This window comes from Pseudophryne corroboree, chromosome 2 (assembly GCF_028390025.1).
Source record: "Pseudophryne corroboree isolate aPseCor3 chromosome 2, aPseCor3.hap2, whole genome shotgun sequence".
In the NCBI taxonomy this organism is placed as follows: Eukaryota; Metazoa; Chordata; class Amphibia; order Anura; family Myobatrachidae; genus Pseudophryne; species Pseudophryne corroboree.
This window is the reverse complement of record NC_086445.1, coordinates 458,952,698-458,972,152: the sequence shown is the minus strand read 5'-3', so window position 1 is coordinate 458,972,152 and position 19,455 is coordinate 458,952,698. Positions and strand designations below refer to the sequence as shown.

General features: G+C 38.9%; 1 protein-coding gene across 10 annotated transcripts in view; it reads right to left on the bottom strand.

The window, feature by feature from the left end:
* Positions 1-19,455, bottom strand: part of AUTS2 (activator of transcription and developmental regulator AUTS2) — a 1,933,147-nt gene that overhangs the window by 54,066 nt on the left and 1,859,626 nt on the right. For all 10 annotated transcript variants that reach the window (XM_063953747.1, XM_063953750.1, XM_063953749.1 and 7 more), the window contains one exon: positions 233-680. In XM_063953747.1, the coding sequence (XP_063809817.1) occupies positions 233-680 (448 nt within the window). The remainder of the gene's footprint in view (positions 1-232; positions 681-19,455) is intronic.

Genomic DNA, 19,455 nt, shown 5'->3' with positions numbered 1-19,455 from the left:
CTGCAATCAACATTCTGTTTTGAGCTACAATCTTAAACCAGCTGTGGACATCAGATTGTTCAAATGTAAGAGGAGGACGGTATTTCCAGAAGCTTTAGCACCTAAGGCTCTGACCACCATTAATATTAGTGATTAAATTAAAGTTAAAGAAAAGAAGGCTGCCTTTAAACTATATAACCAGAATCTTCAAGAGAATATGAAATGTTTTGTAAAAAGTAATATTGGAACAAACCTTAAACTGTTCACACTTATGCTTCTACTGTTGTAGTTGCAGAAAGTTTGGGGAAGAGACTGGGAAGGAGGTCGTGCTTGCAATACGGGAGGGCTTGGATTAATAGGCGACTGAGGGAGTGGCTGAGCCTTTGGTGGCAGCTGTACTTGTGGTTGAGGTGGCAACGGTGCTTCTTGCTCTACTGGAGCATGTGGAAGCTGAGGAGGGCCAGACTGTGTCTGTGTTTGTGTCTCTGAATGAGAAATCACAACTGGCCCTGGAGAAGATAGCAATGGCTGTGGCTCTAATTCAGAGTGTTCCTTGCACACTGTAGTCTCAAATGGCAGCTCCGGAATGCTGTCCTGGCTCTTCTCTTGACTTCTTTCTAGTCCTGACACTTTGGGTACAACTGGGCCTGAAGCATCTTTGTTGTTGTTTGTTGTCAGTAAACTGACACCCAGCTCTGTATCTGCACAAAAAAATATGGATATTTACCTTCTGAAAATACATATACACATCTTTCACACACACACCCCCCAAAAAAAAAAAATAATAATAAAAGAAATTAAAAAAGAAAACCTCAAGCTAAATGCAGTCATTGATAAGGACATATAACATATAAATATAATATAACTAAATAATACAATTTCACTCTAAGCTACAGTATTTGGGATGTGAGCACATATTTTCCAGCTGATGATAACCAGAAGTGACATATTACATTCTGTGCCTTATTATCTGTCTAAAACAAGATATTAATAGGCTAAGTAGAGGTTAGGACATATTGCAACAGAGAAAGTATTTTTTTTTTTATATCTTTGGAATTTTTTCCATAAAGGAAAATCACCTTTATATACAATGCTATGAATTCTCCTTAATTTAGACACATTGGTGGTCATTCAGAGTTGTTCGCTCGTTGCCGATTTTCGCTATATTGCGATTAGTCGCTTACTGCGCATGCGCAAGGTTCGCAGAGCGCATGCGCTTAGTTATTTTACACAACAGTTAGGTATTTTACTCACGACATAACGAGGATTTTTCATCGTTCTGGTGATCGTACTGTGATTGACAGGAAGTGGGTGTTTCTGGGCGGAAACTGGACGTTTTATGGGCGTGTGCGAAAAAACGCTGACGTTTCTGGGAAAAACGCGGGAGTGTCTGAAGAAACGGGGGAGTGTCTGGGAGAACGCTGGGTGTGTTTGTGACGTCAAACCAGGAACAAAACTGACTGAACTGATCGCAATGGCTGAGTAAGTCTGGAGCTACTCAGAAACTGCTAAGAAATTTCTATTCGCAATTCTGCTAATCTTTCGTTCGCAATTATGCTATGCTAGGATACACTCCCAGAGGGCGGCGGCTTAGCGTGTGCAATGCTGCTAAAAGCAGCTAGCGAGCGAACAACTCGGAATGAGGGCCATTGCACTTACATATGCATATCAAACAAGCTACAACATCTTGAAAGAGCTGGAAACAGACTGTAGCAGTGGTGGAAAGTATCAAAAACACACAAAAATGTTCTGATCGCTAAAAGTAACCATATAAAACATAACAACAGCAAAGATATATAAACTTTACACAGTCCTTACTGTTTTCTAATATGTGTCTAACATACAGTAGATTGGTGAATATGTTCATGCATTGGCCTTTAAAAAAAGGTTTATACTTGGATATTAGTGTAGGCTTTAGCCACTACAGAATTACATGAGAAAACAAAGAACACTTTATAATTTAAGAATTGCTGTTGTTATTAACATCATTTGAAATATGATAAAACCACTATATTATAACACATTACAACGAAGATGACACAAATACTACTACAGAAATAGCAAAATGCATCTGCCACTGCTCTCTGCTCCCACTGAGCAAAACGGAAGGCTTAGGAAGGCTGCCTTCTAAACTGAATACACACAAGTATATGCTTCACAAATAAGGGGAGATGTACTAAGCCTTGGAGAATGATAAAGTACCAGTTTGATTAGAGCAGTTTCCCATTATATATTGCAGAATGATAAAGTAGACAGAAATAAGATACCAGCCAATCAGCTACTAACTGCCACGTTACAGCTGTGTTTGAAAAATGACAAGTTAGGAGCTAATTGGTACTTTATCTCTCTCCACTTTATCACCCTTCACTGCCTCATAGAGAGACTTATTTACATAATATACACCAAAAATCACTCTGTGTAATGCTGATTGCAATTTTCATATGCTTTGAGTTTACAGTACTATATAAGAATGCATTTGGTGTTGTAGGAAATCCTTCCATTGTGTCTTCTGGGAGATGATTATGTAGAAACAATCAGTCCCTGGTGCTGAAATTGATTTATATGTCACTACTTGGCTCTCAATTCTCACATGGATTCATGGCTTGTTGCCTAATCTTGTAGCAAATCAGTTGCCCAAAATATAACTTTTAACTCAGAATAAGGATCTGTTTATTTCCACTCTACCAGCCAAATGGCAACTCACTTTTATACAAGTAGATATACTATAAATCACTATAGCTATCATATAAATGTATAATATAATCTCATCACATTAAATAAGCAACAGAAAACTCTGATCATCCTGTGCTGCTGTTTGTAGACATTCATGTTTAATACAAGAACAATACAGGCAAAAGACAGCCACTAATTATTATTTCAAACGAGAGCAGGAATTATATACTAGCTGTCAGATTCAGTACTTACATCAAACATTTCAACCAGAGAGGATTACAATGTAAGGTTGGCACAAATATGGCTTTTAAAGTGTTGGCAAATTATTATACATAAATGTACGTTACCCCACATATGTCATTGGTCACTGTCAAAACTATGCCACATTACTAACAGCAATTAGTCACTATATATCATGTTGTATATTTGAATATTGGAGCACAACCTTCCAGCAGGATAATTTTTACAGTTTCATTAGGATACATGTATCACACAGACAAAGGTCAAAATGTCTGGAATCTCAAATAAACATTTTATTTATTTATTATTTATTTACAGTTTCTTATATAGCGCTGCATATTCCACTGCACATTATAATTGGAACAACAGTGATAACACAAAACTAGATAATAACAGACAGACACAGTGATAGGAAGGCCTTGCTCACAAGCTTACAATATATAGGGAAACAGGCAATGATAGGCAAGGATATGTACTATGAGGATAAGTGGACTGTACAGAGGGGATGTAATTAGATATGAATATTTATGAAGGTTATGTGGGCGGTTATGGAATTTGATAAGCTTGACTGAAGATGTGAGTTTTCATGGAATGCTTGAAGGTTTGGAGACTAGAGGAGAGTCTTATTGTACATGGAAGAGCATTCCAAAGAGTGGGTGCAGCCTGAAGGAAGTCTTACAATCGTGAATGGGGGCGAGTAATGTGTGTGGATGAGAGATGCAGATCTTGTGCTGAGCGGAGAGGTCGAGTATGGATATATTTTGATATGAGTGCAGAGATGTTTGTTGGTGTAGTTTGATTAATAGCCTTACATGTAAGTAAAAGTATTTTATATTGAATACAGGCAGCCATGGAGGGACTGACAGAGCGAATCAGCAGATGATGAATGTCTAGCGAGGAAGATCATCCACACAGCTGCACTCAAAATGGATTGTAGAGGTGAGAGTCTTTTTTTTGTAAGACCAGTTAGGAGACTATTACAATAATCAATGTGGGAGATGATCAGTGCATGGATTAGAGTTTTTGCAGTGTCTTGTGTAAGATAAGGTCGTATTTTGTATATGTTATTTAGATGTATGTAACATGATTTAGAGAAAGTTTGAATTTGGGGAGCAAAGGACAGAGACAGAGTCAAGGTTGACATCTAGGCAGCGAGCTTGTGGAGTAGGGTTGATTGTTGAGTTATCAACAGTGATAGAGATATCAGGTTGGTAACTACTACTGGCCGGTGGAAATATAATTCATTCTGTTTTAAAAATATTACATTTGAGGTGGCGAGAAAACATCCAAGATGAAACTGCAGAAAGGCATTTTGTGACGCAGACCAGTACCTTTTCAAATCAGGGTAGGATAGGTAGATTTGAGTATCACCCACATAATGATGAGGCTGAAATCCAAAAGAGCTGATTAGTTTACCAAGAGATGTGGTATAGATTGAGAAAAGCAGAGGACCTAACTATTAGCGTTGTGGTACTCCAACTGATAGAGGTAGATAAGAGAAGGTGGAATCAGAGAAGCGGATACTGAAAGAGCGATTAGATAGGTAGAATGACAACCAAGAAAGGGCTGTATCCTGAAGACCTAGAGATTGTAGTGTCTGTATGAGAAGAGTGGTCAACAGTGTCAAAAGCAGCAGAGAGATCTAGAAGAATAAGAAGTGAGTAATGGCCTATAGTTTAGCAGTGACCATATCATTTACTAGTTTAGTCAGTGCTGTCTCTGTGGAGTGCTGGGAATGAAAGCCTGACTGAAGTAGGCCCAATAAATTGTGCGAATTAAGAAAGTGTGTGAGGTGAGCATAAGCAATTCTCTCAAGTAGTTTGGAGGGGCATGGGAGCTGACAGACGGGACAGTAGTTAGAGAGTTAGGGTCAGACTTGTGTTTTTTTCAGAATGGAAGTAATCGCTGCATGCTTGAACAGTGATGGAAAGATACCAGTAGAGAGAGAGATTACAGATTTTAGTTACAGTTGGGATGCATATTAAATACTATTATTGACATCTGGCTGTGAGATTGCCTAAATGTAGTTACATTGATAATCAATACATGTTAGTAAATACATGACAAGTATTACCAAGAATTGTAGAACATCCAGTGTAACATACTTAGGGATCTATTAAATACCTGTGCCAGCTATTAACCTCTGTCCCCACAACTTGTACACTGGTATCTACAGTCCGTCTACAGGACCCGCTTAATTCTGGCTGACAACTTGACATAAACCCAACATTTAGGGCCAGATTAGGAACCAAATGGTCCTGGGGCTAAAAATTATCAAAGCACTATTTTCAGAAGAATGTGGGCTATAACTAATGCTATGTGGGTGTGACCAGTGCCATGTGGCTGTATACATCGCCTACGTTATCAGCTACAATGTCTACCTAAATAAATAAAGTAGAAAAATTGCATAATTTTGTGAGGAAAACAGAAATACAATTGTATTACAGATATGTCCAGCCTCATCGTGGGTGCGACTAGTTTGCCACGACCAGTGTGCCAGTTCACAGGTATATGCAAGTAGTCACACCCGCGATCCATAAAGAATGCATTGTGTGATCACAGGTGTGACTATACGTAAGCAGGTGTGAATAGTCACTGCCGCAATGCGCGTACACGTGCATATGCATCGTGGCAATGATCAGGAAGAACTCGTGTATTTATGTATTTTGGACAACCATGTGGCCAGCTGGGTGGCTAATCAACATCATGCTGTCATGACGACAGACCTATTTTCAAGTGGAGTCTTGGGGCTGTAGTCCCATCCACCCCACTATTAATCTGGCCCAAGCAACAATGAAAGAGATTTGCTCTAAAACTCTTCTTGTAAAAATATATGACATGTTTGTGTTCTGTGTATCCACTAAAACTAAAAGTTAAAAGAAAAAGGTGTTTTTTTGTTTACACTCCCTCGCTCAGAAATACAAAATGTAACCAGAATCCGTCTTAATGGAATTCAGCACTATTACTATTTATTTGTATACTCACTGTAACATTCATAGCATTGTCAGTACACACCAGTATCAGTGTTCAATGCATTTCAGCAAAAAACTCCCGGTAATGGTTGCTGAGATTACACCCACAACCGAACAAGTATAAAATACCACTAAAGTACTGTAACTAATAAGCCCTCTAAATTTTACATTGATCTACTGAGATTTGCTATCCCTAACAACTGATATTAAGATCACAACCTGAACATGATAAGTCACTATAAACAAATCTCTTCCTTGATGGAATGGCTGAATAAAAGGATGGTTTATAGCTGAGACAAAAGACTCATCCCAGGTGAGAGGTTTACAGTAATCACTTGTTTTGTTACACTTCAGCTTAGGAATTCACCACTCTAAAGAGCACTCTCCTTGTGGCTCTAATTGCGGCGTGAACATAATAAAAGGTGCTGTAAGCTGTCATAAAGGTGACTCAAATGGTATTATTGCGGCCAAATCAATCACAAGGATACTGCACTGACATTGTGTAGCAGCAGTAAAGAGCAGTTAAGATGGCTTTAATGAACACAACAGTAATTGCAATTCAGTTCATTTCCCTTCTCATTATTCCAAAGGGAAACCATTGATTTAAGTCTCTGTTCTGAGAAGGATAAGCCCAGGCAAACGAAAAAAGCCAGTTGCCAGTATAAAAGCATGTTATTTCAGTTTTGCGTAGTGACCCCCCCCCCCCCCCCCCAAGATTTTCCTAGTCTTTGGGGTACGGTACTATAATGTGTACATTGTTATCAGACACTTACTGCATTTAAAATTTCATTCTTAAAGGATGGAAGCCTGATGTAAGAAAGTAAACATCGCTGGTAACATTATTTCTGGGTTGTAAAAGGATAAGAAACTTTTCCATTCACTTGTGCATACATATTACAGAGAGTGTTACCACTGGTGTTACCAGTGTTACCAGGTTACCAGTGGTGGAGAGATACCTCTAGTGTGAAGAAGTATCTACTACTCATAGGTAATACTCTAAAATCTAAGACTAGCTATTTGACACACTTATAATGATAATCTTCAGAAGATACAAAGAGGGTGAGGCCCAGGTAGGAGGTGAAGGTATGTGGCACTATGTTCTGCAGAAAATCATGTCATAATACCCCTGGACAACACACTTCTTAGTGGAACCGTGCAGTATCCAGTAGGCAGAACTACTCTTCCTGGAGTCCGGGAGAGCTGATGAAGTATGGTGTCTCCCAGTAATTAGGCAAGTCTACCAATGAACAAAACTAAACCTTCGCTTGATTTTACCATCATAGAACCTCAATACAATTTAGAAGAACATTATAGCTGGAAAAAACAAACAAACTGCTGGCTACCACCTTATGATAACTGTACGAGTATCTAGCAACATGGTGATGCAATTAGGTGTAAAAATATATTGTAGAAAAAACGGAAAATGTTGCGCAAGAAAATAGACACAAACTAAATTAAAAGCAAACTCAGTTTTAGCAACATTTAGTAACTCAAAGCGTTTCTTGAATGTCAACGTTTAATTTCATTTATCTAGAAATTTCCAGCAGATTATACATTGCCTTCTGGCATAGTTAACATGAAAGTTGGGGGAGAGATGCTTGTCTTTCTTCAGAGTGCCGAAGTTTCATCATTAGGAGACAACACAATAGGAGATCTCACTTAGAACAACCACGATAACTGCATCAACATCACCCAAGGGGGAAAATTGTCACTTTCTGCTGCTGCTATATGTATATGTAAATATAGCTTCTGCAGCTCATATCATTAAGTCCCACACCATAAAAAGATTATCAAATAAAAATCCCCAACAAGCCAAATATATTCACTTGTGAGGGAACGAAAACAGCATTTTTTTCAAAGACTGAAAACAAAAGCTTTCCATCAAAAAACTGGAAATATTAAGAGGCTGTCAAAATCCTAATATGAGCAAAAGCCGTTGTGTCCCCAAAGCTCCTTTCTCACAGTCCCAATAGGTACGTTCTAAATCTGCTTACACAGGTAAAGAATAATGAAATACATATCCTAGCTTTAATTAAGACTCCAGGGCTTTCCGAATGAATGTAGTCTGTGCATAAGTGGAGTCTCCTGGGATTTAATTTGTCAGTTTTTCTAATCTCCATAAAAAGAAAATATGGTAATGATAAGTCTGTTTGAAAATTTGTGATCCCCCTCCCCAACTACATAATCTTCTGTCGTTATGCAACAACAGTATGAGCCTTCATATCTGTATGCTTGAGACTGCCTATGTGTTGGCTTGGCAGAACATGCAATTATCTTTCAAGTAAATGTTCGCATATTAAGAGTCTCAATATATGCAAGAATTGACAGTAGACTTTCCTAAACCGCTCGTTGCAGTTATTCTAACTTCATTTTTTCACTGTTTTTTTTTTTTTTTTTAGTTTATCCTATAACTCTACCTGTCATGTTATCATTTTAGTTTATTTATTAACAGTATCTTATATAGCACAGCAAATTCTGTTGCGCTTTACAATTGGAAACTGTGATAACATAAGACAAAACAATTGCAAACAACACTGAAAAAACACCAAGACTGGATAATAACAGGTATAGTGGTAGGAAGGCCCTGCTCACAAGCTTACAATCTATGTGTAGCTATGTACAGTGGCGTCACTAGGGGTGTGTGCGGAGGGAGCGGACTGCTCCGGGTGACACCATTTGAGGGGTAGGGACGCCTGTGGCTAGATAACTACAAGTGCGGTGCAAATATATGTCAAAGCTGAATAAAACAACAAAGGTAAACATTGTCCCCTATTCAAACGCATTTAAAAGGTACAATGAGTTAAATATAGTTTTTATTACACATAATTATACGTCACTGTGTGCCATACATTTACATTATAGCTATTAATATTATTATGGTTTATGTAATGGTTATATCTCTGATGATTTAACAGAGGCATCACGCAACCATGAACTGTCTTGAAAATCAAAATAGATCTATCAAAATTCTCCTGTCTTCTCCAACTTCCCCCTCAAGCAGGGATTGAATAAAGAAACATATTTAAGTTACATTTTTATGATAAAATACCTTAAATTAACAGAGATGCCGTAAAATACATTACCTATAATACACAAACATCTCTATACATTGCTACAAAGGCATACATGTTTGTTTCACACAATACGCAACCTATCTTAGCAAATACAATAAACACTGGGGGTAATTCTGAGTTGATCGCAGCAGGATCTTTGTTAGCAGTTGAGCAAAACCATGTGCACTGCAGGGGAGGCAGATATAACATGTGCAGAGAGAGATAGATTTGGGTGGGGTGAGTTCAATCTGCAATCTAAATTGCAGTGTAAACATAAAGCAGCCAGTATTTACCCTGCACAGAAACAAAATAACCCACCAAAATCTAACTCTCTCTACAAATGGAATATCTGCCTTCCCTGCAGTGCACATGGTTTTGCCCAACTGCTAAAAAGTTTCCTGCTGCGATCAACTTGGAATTACCCCCACTGTTCAATCGGAAATCGTGGTAGAACAAAGCATTTTTCTCACTGATTTTTATATTACTATAATAAGTTCCACAATTTGTTACACAATCAATAGCACAATACCAGAAAGCCTCTATGGCTTTATGAGTATTCCACCAGAGAGACTGTAAATCCTGTTCATTTTCACACTGATACACTTTCTATTCTTTCTTAAAATACCCATTTAACAAATATAATTTGCTGTCAGCCATGCAATTCATAAGCACTTTGTTTTGAGCAGTAACTGCACTGTAAGTGTTTATTAAAGCAGACTTGTATTAAATAGGCTGGCAGCTTTCCCAACATACAGGCTCAAGGCACAAAAATTAATATGCTGACATTTAATGTTAATAAAGGTTCGGAACAATATGCGCTTCTTCAAACTCGTTGTTCATTTGGAATTTAATTTACAGAAAAAAAAATGTGCTCCTCCGGATCAGCTGTGTTGGTAAACATGCATTAAAAATGACAGTCATATAGCCTGTAATCATTTTATAAACTTTTAACCGCTGATAATATGTGACAAGATGGATGTTTCCAATTAAACTAGTCTATAAAGTCTGTGTATAAAAAGCATGTGGTTTGGAAGGTTTCAACTAAATGCAGTGAGTAATAAAAAAAACCCTCATATTGTGCAAAATACAGTTCTAGATCAGGTCATTGGATGCAATGGCGCTGACTCAAAACAGCAGCCATATTTCACACATTTATTTGGGGAAACCATTCATCTTTACATATACAGCATAAGTAGTACAGCCAGCACAGTTGTGGTTCTGACAGATTTATGAAACTAAGGGGGACATTTACTAAGCAGTGATAAGAGCAGAGAAGTGAGCCAGTGGAGAAGTTGCCCCATCAACCAATCAGCAGCTCTGTATAATTTTATAGTATGCAAATTATAGATGTTACTTCAGTGCTGATTGGTTATCATTGGCAACTTCTCCACTGGCTCACTTCTCTGCTCTTAACACTGCTTAGTAAATGTCCCCCTAAGTTACAAAGCTTTACATACTCGGCCTCCAACAGCAATATCATGCATACTGTATGACCATAAGCATATTTCTGGGGGAACATATGGTCTAAAGAAAAACAGAGAGAAAATCTGGTAGATACGTATAGAGAGAGCTAAACACCAGCTAAGGAGTATACAACTAGCGGCATCTGTAAAGAAATTGATGCAGCGGGTGTAACTCTTTGGAATGTAATGAAGTCCGAGTTCGGCGGCCATGCAGGATGCCGGCTGAACTCAATTGTTTAGCCTTGTACATAATTGCCTCTTTAAAAAAATAAATCCAAGTTTAGCTGGCATCCCACACAGCCACCGAACTTGGACTTCATTACATTCCGGCCTCTGTGTTCCAATGTGAAAGAAATAGGACTAATATTAATATAAATCTTTCATTTGGATTGCATAACAATGAACATGAAGAAATCAGTTTAGGAAAACAAAATATACTGAATAGATTATTAAAAAAATCAGCAACCAAGCAGTGAACAGATGTCATATCAATGGAGTGACCCAGCTTTTGACTTGAGAACTATAAATGCCATCATGCAGATCAACTGATAAACAAATTTGCATCTGAATGGAGATTTCCTGAAACACAGATGTGTATACAGACTAGAATGTATCTGGCATGCAAACTAGAAATATTGTGCACAGTGGCTAGCATTATGGCCTCGCCACCCTGGGGTCACGTGTTCAATCTGACCAAGCACAATTGTGCAGTTTGTGTGTTCTCCCAATATTTACGTGAATTCTTCCTTGGAGGTACATAAATTGGCTTCCCCAAAAAAATGGAACCTTGTCTGTCTACTGGTATTTGGGAATATAAATCCAAAATGGCAGGGACTATTGGGAATTGTTAAATTTTCTGTAAAGCGCTGCAAGTTGTGGTGCTAAATAAATACATACATTTTTAAAAATCCAAATTACAATGTACAGTTGTAGCAAAAAAAAAAATAAATCCGTAGCAAAACCTTGCTGTATAACAAAGAGCTACTTTGCTTGAGCCATAATGTGAATTATCTTTTTAAGTAGTCATTCTGTGAAGATCATATGGCACATACATCGTCTCATACCATATAAGACTTTGCACATGCTCAGTGTCCTGCAGACAGTAATGTACAGACAAAGGAGTAAGCCTTGGACGAAACTTCATGATTATAGTTTAATAGCAGACTGAAATTTTAAAAAGAAAATGGAAACCATTCACAATTAGACTGAACCTTTTCATGTAGAAATGTTGAAAATGCCTTTCAATGTAAGTGATCTCTTATTATATTGTAAAAAGTACTATCAGCAAAATCCAATATTCATTTAATATATTATTCTCTAGAGCAAACCTGTCAAATGTAAGTCGTGAACCGCAGTAATACAAAAGACAACATTTAGGGGGTATTCAATTAGCTCTGGTAATCTTAAGATATTAAATTTGTCCCCCTGCCTATTCAATTGCGCCCTGTTTCTGCCTATTTTTAAGGCATTTTCACCAATGCCTTTTCACCTTTTTTTGTGTGAAAAGGCATTGGTGAAAAATGCCTCAAAGTCAGCAAAAACAACGTCCGTTTTCACCAGAGCAGGTGAGAAAACATATGGATTCGCCGATCCACATGTTCTTCGCTCCTGCTGAAGTTTTCACCTAGGTGAAAAAACAGCCCTACCATTGAATAGGGCGAATCACCATTTACCCTAAAAATAGCAAAAAGTCCAGTTTTTTTGCCTAGGTGGAAAAAAAACCGGACCTAATTGAATACCCCCCTTAATCTTTAGTATTAATCACACCCGCAGTTAAGAAGACAAAATTCACTGGTTATACTGTAGTTAACCTCAGGTTACAACATGTTAACACATCTCTTGAACAGTTTTCGAATTATGGATAATATTTAAAAAAAGAAACAATATATATATTTCACATTGTCTGGGTATATAAAGAAAATGTCAAAGAAAGTTAGGACCTGTCAATAAGATGTTTATTTCAGCTTGCAATGTCTGCCAGCACAACTGCGAAAGGAAATGATTCATGTCTAGATCTATTCCATTCTACAAGGTCTCAGCATCTGCAATTAGTCTATCTTACTTTCTTCCTCTGGAAAGAACAATATCCTTTCTGTTTCATTTTCAAATTTAATTAAAAGAAATGCGAAGCCGGAATTCCAATTTCTAATTCTTCTCAGTCACAAGAACTAAAAAAATAAATACATTTAGGCAAACTGTTTACACAAGTCCCATTAATTTCCACTTTATGTGAAGGGAGGATGGGGCTTGGCACAGCTGAAGGAAATTTTATTACAGCTTGACAAAGTGTGTAAATACTAATTATAATCATCTCGAAAGTTGCAGGTTGGGTTTTATTTTTTCTTAAGGGTGGGATTTGGTAGGAAGCACTAAGATGTGGTTTAGGTTAACATACAAATGTGTATAAAAGAAACAAAAACTTAGGCCCAGATTTATCAAGCCTTGAGAGTGATAAATTGCATGCTGATAAAGTACCAACCAATCAGCTCATAGCTGCCATTTTTCAAACCCAGCCTGTAACATGACAGTTGGGAGCTGATTGGTTGGTACTTCATCACTGTGCAATTTATCACTCTTCAAGGCATGATAAATATGAGCCTTTGTTCTAACTTTTTAGAGCAAACATGAACTAAATGTACTAAATTCTTTAAAGCGTTGAGTGTATCATTATAGCCCCCACATTCTCCCATATTCCCCAGTAACTCCCTCTGTTCAGATGTCACTTATGTAATATATATTCATCCCTAGGCATATGGCTATTTACAGTCTGCCAAGGATGCCCATCTGACTTTTAACTGAAAAAAAAACTGTCTGTGTCCTATGTATATTGTTTAGAATTCCGTTTGCAGTGTTTGTGACTTTGAAAAGTTAGCTGTTTTTTATGTTAGCTGATAGGCTGTCCAGTAATTCTTACAGGAATGATGCAATCAAAAGTGAAAAGAAAGGACGCTCTATTCATGGATCAAGACATTAAATAAAGAAAAGATTATTGGCTCCATTCTGATGGCTTACGTCTAAATATGAAATATTACAGCTGAAATAAATCACCAGTTTATTATAAAGTATTTGGCAAACTTTAAGCTAACATCCTATGAGCAGTATTTTCATGCTGACATCTCTATAGTAAAGGCAGAGGCTGAACAAAATAATATTAAACAGGTAGCCCCTCAAAAAAATATTGTTATTAAATGGAACCTATTAATAAAACCTAAACATTATTTCTATGCTGTTTTCATAGTAGCAGAGGTTTTGTCTTCAGCAATAAATCATACTGGACTGCAATATTTTGTAACCAAAACAGCAACCTTTAGGTAATCTGAGTGCATAACAATGCATTTTGACGTAATCTCCACATTGTGACCATGTCACCTTCTGTACAATGCCACAATTATTGCAACTCAGAGTCTTCTGGGCATTTGGGGAGAGTAGCATAAGCATTTCTATAACGGGTGCAGTGTGTGTAGTGGATCCCGGGGGGCCAAACTGCACACCCGGCACCCATATATTATACTTACCCTTCCGGAGTCCCGTGGCGGTGGCCTTGCAGTGAGGACACGAATAACTTGGAAAATGGCCATTCCTGAGTGATTTGCGCATGCACACTGCAAATGTCCACAGGAACAATGTGCGGGCTCCATTTTCCTGGAGGCCTGTGCATTATGCCAGAGTCTACTTGATGCCGGAGAGGAGGTGGCCCACAACGTAGGCTGTACGCGGGTCCTCTCCTCTCTTAAAACGCCCCTGTCAAGTAGGTACTGAGGTTAACTGACATTTTGCCACCAGCCACCACCAAGTGAAGAACTTTATTCCATTAAATATATGAGATGGAGAGCTAATATACAGAAGGCCCAATTCTACAACGTGTTGTCTACCAGTTCCTGCTATAAAATATACCACATATATTAGGTAAATGTGCATTTTGTTTTTAATCTCTAGTTTGCATTTCCTGTTCCTCTCTGGATCTGGTCGCTGGCAGCTCTCTCTGTATTTGCATTCTGATTAACACAAATACACACAGCTGACACAATGAGTGTCAGATTTAGATCAATATCATAACACGGAGCACGGAATGAGCTAGGTCAAGCAGTACACATGCAGCCTTACATAAACCCTCCAGCATGTTTCCCATTAGGAGAACTTCTCTGTTCCTTCCTGTACTCTATAAGTAAACAAGCAAATAGCACAGGGACAAAAGTGACTATCTAAATATTAGGTGTAAACATAGTCTGGAATATAAATGTTGAAATATACTTTCCATTTTAATAACAAACTAAGGAAGTAAGTCCAATGAACACACATAAATAATGCCTAGCATGTCAATACTCATTTAAAACTGATCTTAAAAACTTTTTGGGTGGATTTTTCTGTGAAATGTAAATTAAATTCCTGGAATATAATGTACTTTGTGTTTAATAAGTTTATGCTTCTGTTTTTACAGAGGCATGCATTAGGATTTAAAAAGTCATTAATAAAAGTATGATACTTGATTAAAAGGCAGTCCAGATGTCTCCTAAATGTCCTGAATTATACATTAGTCATGGTCAAATTATCAGTAATATACGTAAAAAAAAATGGAAATGATCAAATTATATAAACAGTTACATGAGAAATTAAGTAGTATGTTTACTTTGTTGTGACTTTTTTTGCTTTAAAAATATCCACAGACATGAAGCAAAAATAATACTTATATGGACAATGGAAATGCAATATAAGGTTTAAATACATGCAATGTGTAATGGGGATAAAAAAATAACTGCAGTGTGAGAAGGAGCTGCGTCATTGGACTGAGATTCTAAGGCTATGTACACATCAGTGTGATTTCCACACGATGCGACATCGCCTGTAACGGGACTACGATATCGGCAAGTGCATACACACTTGCCGATGTCGGCTGCAACAAGCGACGGCGGGGGGAGGAGCGGGGCCATGCTGCATTCGGCAGCATATCCCTCGTAAGCAACATCGCACGCCAGACCTGCATGCAGGTCTGACATGAGATGCAGAATACGGCCCGCAGGAGGGCGCATTGTACACTACATCTAATGTATACACTATACAATATCGTTAGGAACCGGATGATATCAGCCGGATCATATGCGATATTGCATAGTGTGTACGCACCTTAAGAAGGAAAGACCACCTGAACGCAGGTAATTGATATTCAGTCTTACAGTATAACTATTAAAGTCTACTAAAGATATATAATTTTCTGTTTTGGATGGAGTTATCATCGGGCAAAACAAATGGATAAAACTAAGTGAGGAAGACTGCACTCGTTTTCATTTATTTTGTAATGAACACTAACTTATTAAATAGCTTATATATCTCTTTGCTCATTTCTTAAAACTACATGTTTAATGACTGTACTTAATTATAGGTTTCATTATTGCTTTAGTAATTTACATTAGTGCAATTTGGTGCATTTTCAATCATATAGTCTAGATAGAGTACTGTAAATTATGTGAAAGAGGTCACTACATTTAAATAAAATGCTGCACATGTAGTAAATACATAAAGGGCAGTATCCTATTAGTCACGGTAATTTAACGCAGATAAATTCCTGCAACAGGGCTTTCCTATTAAACCCAATGCCGGCACGTATTGGGGATCCAAAAAGTGACCATTTTTCCTGTGATAGTTGCCAGAAAACATATGTGCATGGCTTTTCACGGACCCTATGTGTTTTCAAGTGAATAGGTTTAATTTGCTGCGCAAAACCAACGGGCTATAATTAGTTAAGCCGAACTGACCATCAGGCTTTTATCTGGATAAAAGTAATTTTTTCATGTGTGGCAATATGAGTGGAGCTACAGTACATAACATATAATATCATATTGGAGACACATAACAGATTAGCTAAAATTGTAGTTAACCTCTTGGAAAGTGAACTGTGAAGAGTAAGGGTACACAAATCTAAATTGTCTCCTTCAATTACTCAAAATAAATGATTACTCTAGCAATCTATATGTAATGGACATCTGTAGTGTATATATGTGACTCAGTTAGCAAGCCTACAGTTACTACAGTATGTTGATAGTGACTATGCAGACTGAAAGTCACTGGGATCCCAACACAATACTTACAGCATTTTAACCATGCAGGAATTATGGGGGGATTTATCAAAGCCTGAGTGAGCTAAGGTGGAGAGAAATATAGCACTAATCAGCTCCTAACTGTAATTAATAAGCACAGCCTGTAAATGAGAGGTATAACCCTTCTACACTTCCGCTAAAACCATGGTTATTAGTGTGATAACCTGGGTCACAGTTTAGTGGTAACAGAGCCCTAAAAAAAAAACTTGACCCAGGAATCCTACCCGGGTAGCGGCCAGGGTTAGACCCGGGTAGACTGCAGTATAAACGAGTAACCTGGGTCATTCAATCTGAGTCCCATTTACAGCATGAGGAGAGTCGGATTCTCCAGCGCTTGGAGATTATGTCAGTGCCGGTAGTAGAGAAACTACATCCGTCTGCACTGTAAATGGCGCCGCAGTCGAAACGGGGTCTGTCCGGGATTGTTCCAAATCCTCGGTCGGACCTGGGAATTTGGTGGAAAAGGGGTATTAAAAGCTGCTCAGTTCATTATCTCTCTTCATGCTTTGATAAATACACCCCTATATCTTTAATAATGCCGCTTTAGGGCATAGTGACTACAAACATATCATATGAATTCCAGTATATACATTATCTCAATCAATTCTTTATTGAAAATGGGTATTAAGCCTGTGTTGGCCGGACCGCGCCCCCTAAATGGTGGCTTAACGCCGCCGTCCAGCCCCCTCCCACCCAGCGACCGCCTCTGCCTCAGAGGCGATTGCTAGGCAACGACGGCTGGCATGCGCAGTTCCGACCCGATCGCTGCGATAAACTGCAGCGAGCGATCGGGTCGGACTGACCCCCACTGTCCTTATTTCTGCTAAAGAGTAGAAGGAAAAAGATTATTTTTTTTAAATAAATCTTAAACTTTCTCTGTTTATTTTCCTAAGAAAATGATAATACTGAAGCGCACAGTGTAAAACCATAATGATGAGTAACTGTCTAGGCTAATGAAAAACAGCAGGAGTTCATAATGAGAATCAGGGAATATTTACTTCCATCTTATTTTGTCAGAATTTGAAAGATGTGCTTCTTTAACCCTTATACGGCCTAATCAGTTTAATCATTAAAAGGAGTAGTGTATTTTGGACCACCACCCCACTTAATACCGGGTGTACTACAACTGGTCGGCTGTCAGGATTCCGGCGCCCATTATACCGGCGCCAGTATCCTGACCGCCGGAATGCTGGCAGCGGGGCGAGCGCAAAAGAGCACCTTGCGTGCTCGCTACGTGTGCCATGCAATTTATTCTCATCCAGTGGTGTTGTGGATTGGGATCCAGGAGCCTCCCCTTAATACCCACCCCTACATATATTCCATTAGTGGACCCTAATTATTATTGAAGCACTGGTCAGCTACATATGCCAGAGTGAAAAGGAGAAGATCCATTTTAGCATGTCATAGTGGATGTGGTGCGGGTATTGTAAGCAGTACCTGATTCCATGGGATATGGCGTTTACCCAATTAGGAGTTGCATTCATAATGTACAATGCACTCCCTTGTTGTCAGGGTGGCACTTCAGTACAGGTAACAGTGAGCATCATGGTGCCGAATGCCTACCAAACACCTGTTTGTGGATGACTTATCAAAGTGGTGGGGTTTGTTCAAAACTAGAGAACCTTTCAATGTTAGACATGCATAGTGGATATTTAACATACTATAATGAAACATATTGCTCCATGTGAGAACACAGACTGTACAGTTCTGAAGGTAAGCAGCATATATATGCATGGACTGGAATCAGACTAAGCATAATGCATAATGATGCAAGGCGGAAGTCACTTATACTAGTGACACACACATATAATGGTTGTTGACCCTAGTGTCACACTAATGATTTATGAAGCAGGTTTACAAAAATGTGTTTAAACCTCCAAAATGCAGAATACTGAAGCTCTATTAAGAAATGGAGTATGAAATGGTTACTGCTGCACACTGCAGTTTAAAAGCTGAAGCAATACTTGTTTGGCAGGAAAAATAAGATTTTACTTACCGATAAATCTATTTCTCGTAGTCCGTAGTGGATGCTGGGGACTCCGTCAGGACCATGGGGAATAGCGGCTCCGCAGGAGACAGGGCACAAAAGTAAAAGCTTTAGGATCAGGTGGTGTGCACTGGCTCCTCCCCATATGACCCTCCTCCAAGCCTCAGTTAGGATACTGTGCCCGGACGAGCGTACACAATAAGGAAGGATTTTGAATCCCGGGTAAGACTCATACCAGCCACACCAATCACACTGTACAACCTGTGATCTGAACCCAGTTAACAGCATGATAACAGCGGAGCCTCTGAAAAGATGGCTCACAACAATAATAACCCGATTTTTGTACCAATAACTATGTACAAGTATTGCAGACAATCCGCACTTGGGATGGGCGCCCAGCATCCACTACGGACTACGAGAAATAGATTTATCGGTAAGTAAAATCTTATTTTCTCTAACGTCCTAGTGGATGCTGGGGACTCCGTCAGGACCATGGGGATTATACCAAAGCTCCCAAATGGGCGGGAGAGTGCGGATGACTCTGCAGCACCGAATGAGAGAACTCCAGGTCCTCTTTAGCCAGGGTATCAAATTTGTAGAATTTTACAAACGTGTTCTCCCCCCGACCACGTAGCTGCTCGGCAGAGTTGTAATGCCGAGACCCCTCGGGCAGCCGCCCAGGATGAGCCCACCTTCCTTGTGGAATGGGCATTTACATATTTTGGCTGTGGCAGGCCTGCCACAGAATGTGCAAGCTGAATTGTACTACACATCCAACTAGCAATCGTCTGCTTAGAAGCAAGAGCACCCAGTTTGTTGGGTGCATACAGGATAACAGCAAGTCAGTTTTCCTGACTCCAGCCGTCCTGGAAACCGATATTTTCAGGGCCCTGACAACATCTAGCAACTTGGAGTCCTCCAAGTCCCTAGTAGCCGCAGGTACCACAATAAGCTGGTTCAGGTGAAACGCTGACCCCACCTTAGGGAGAAACTGGG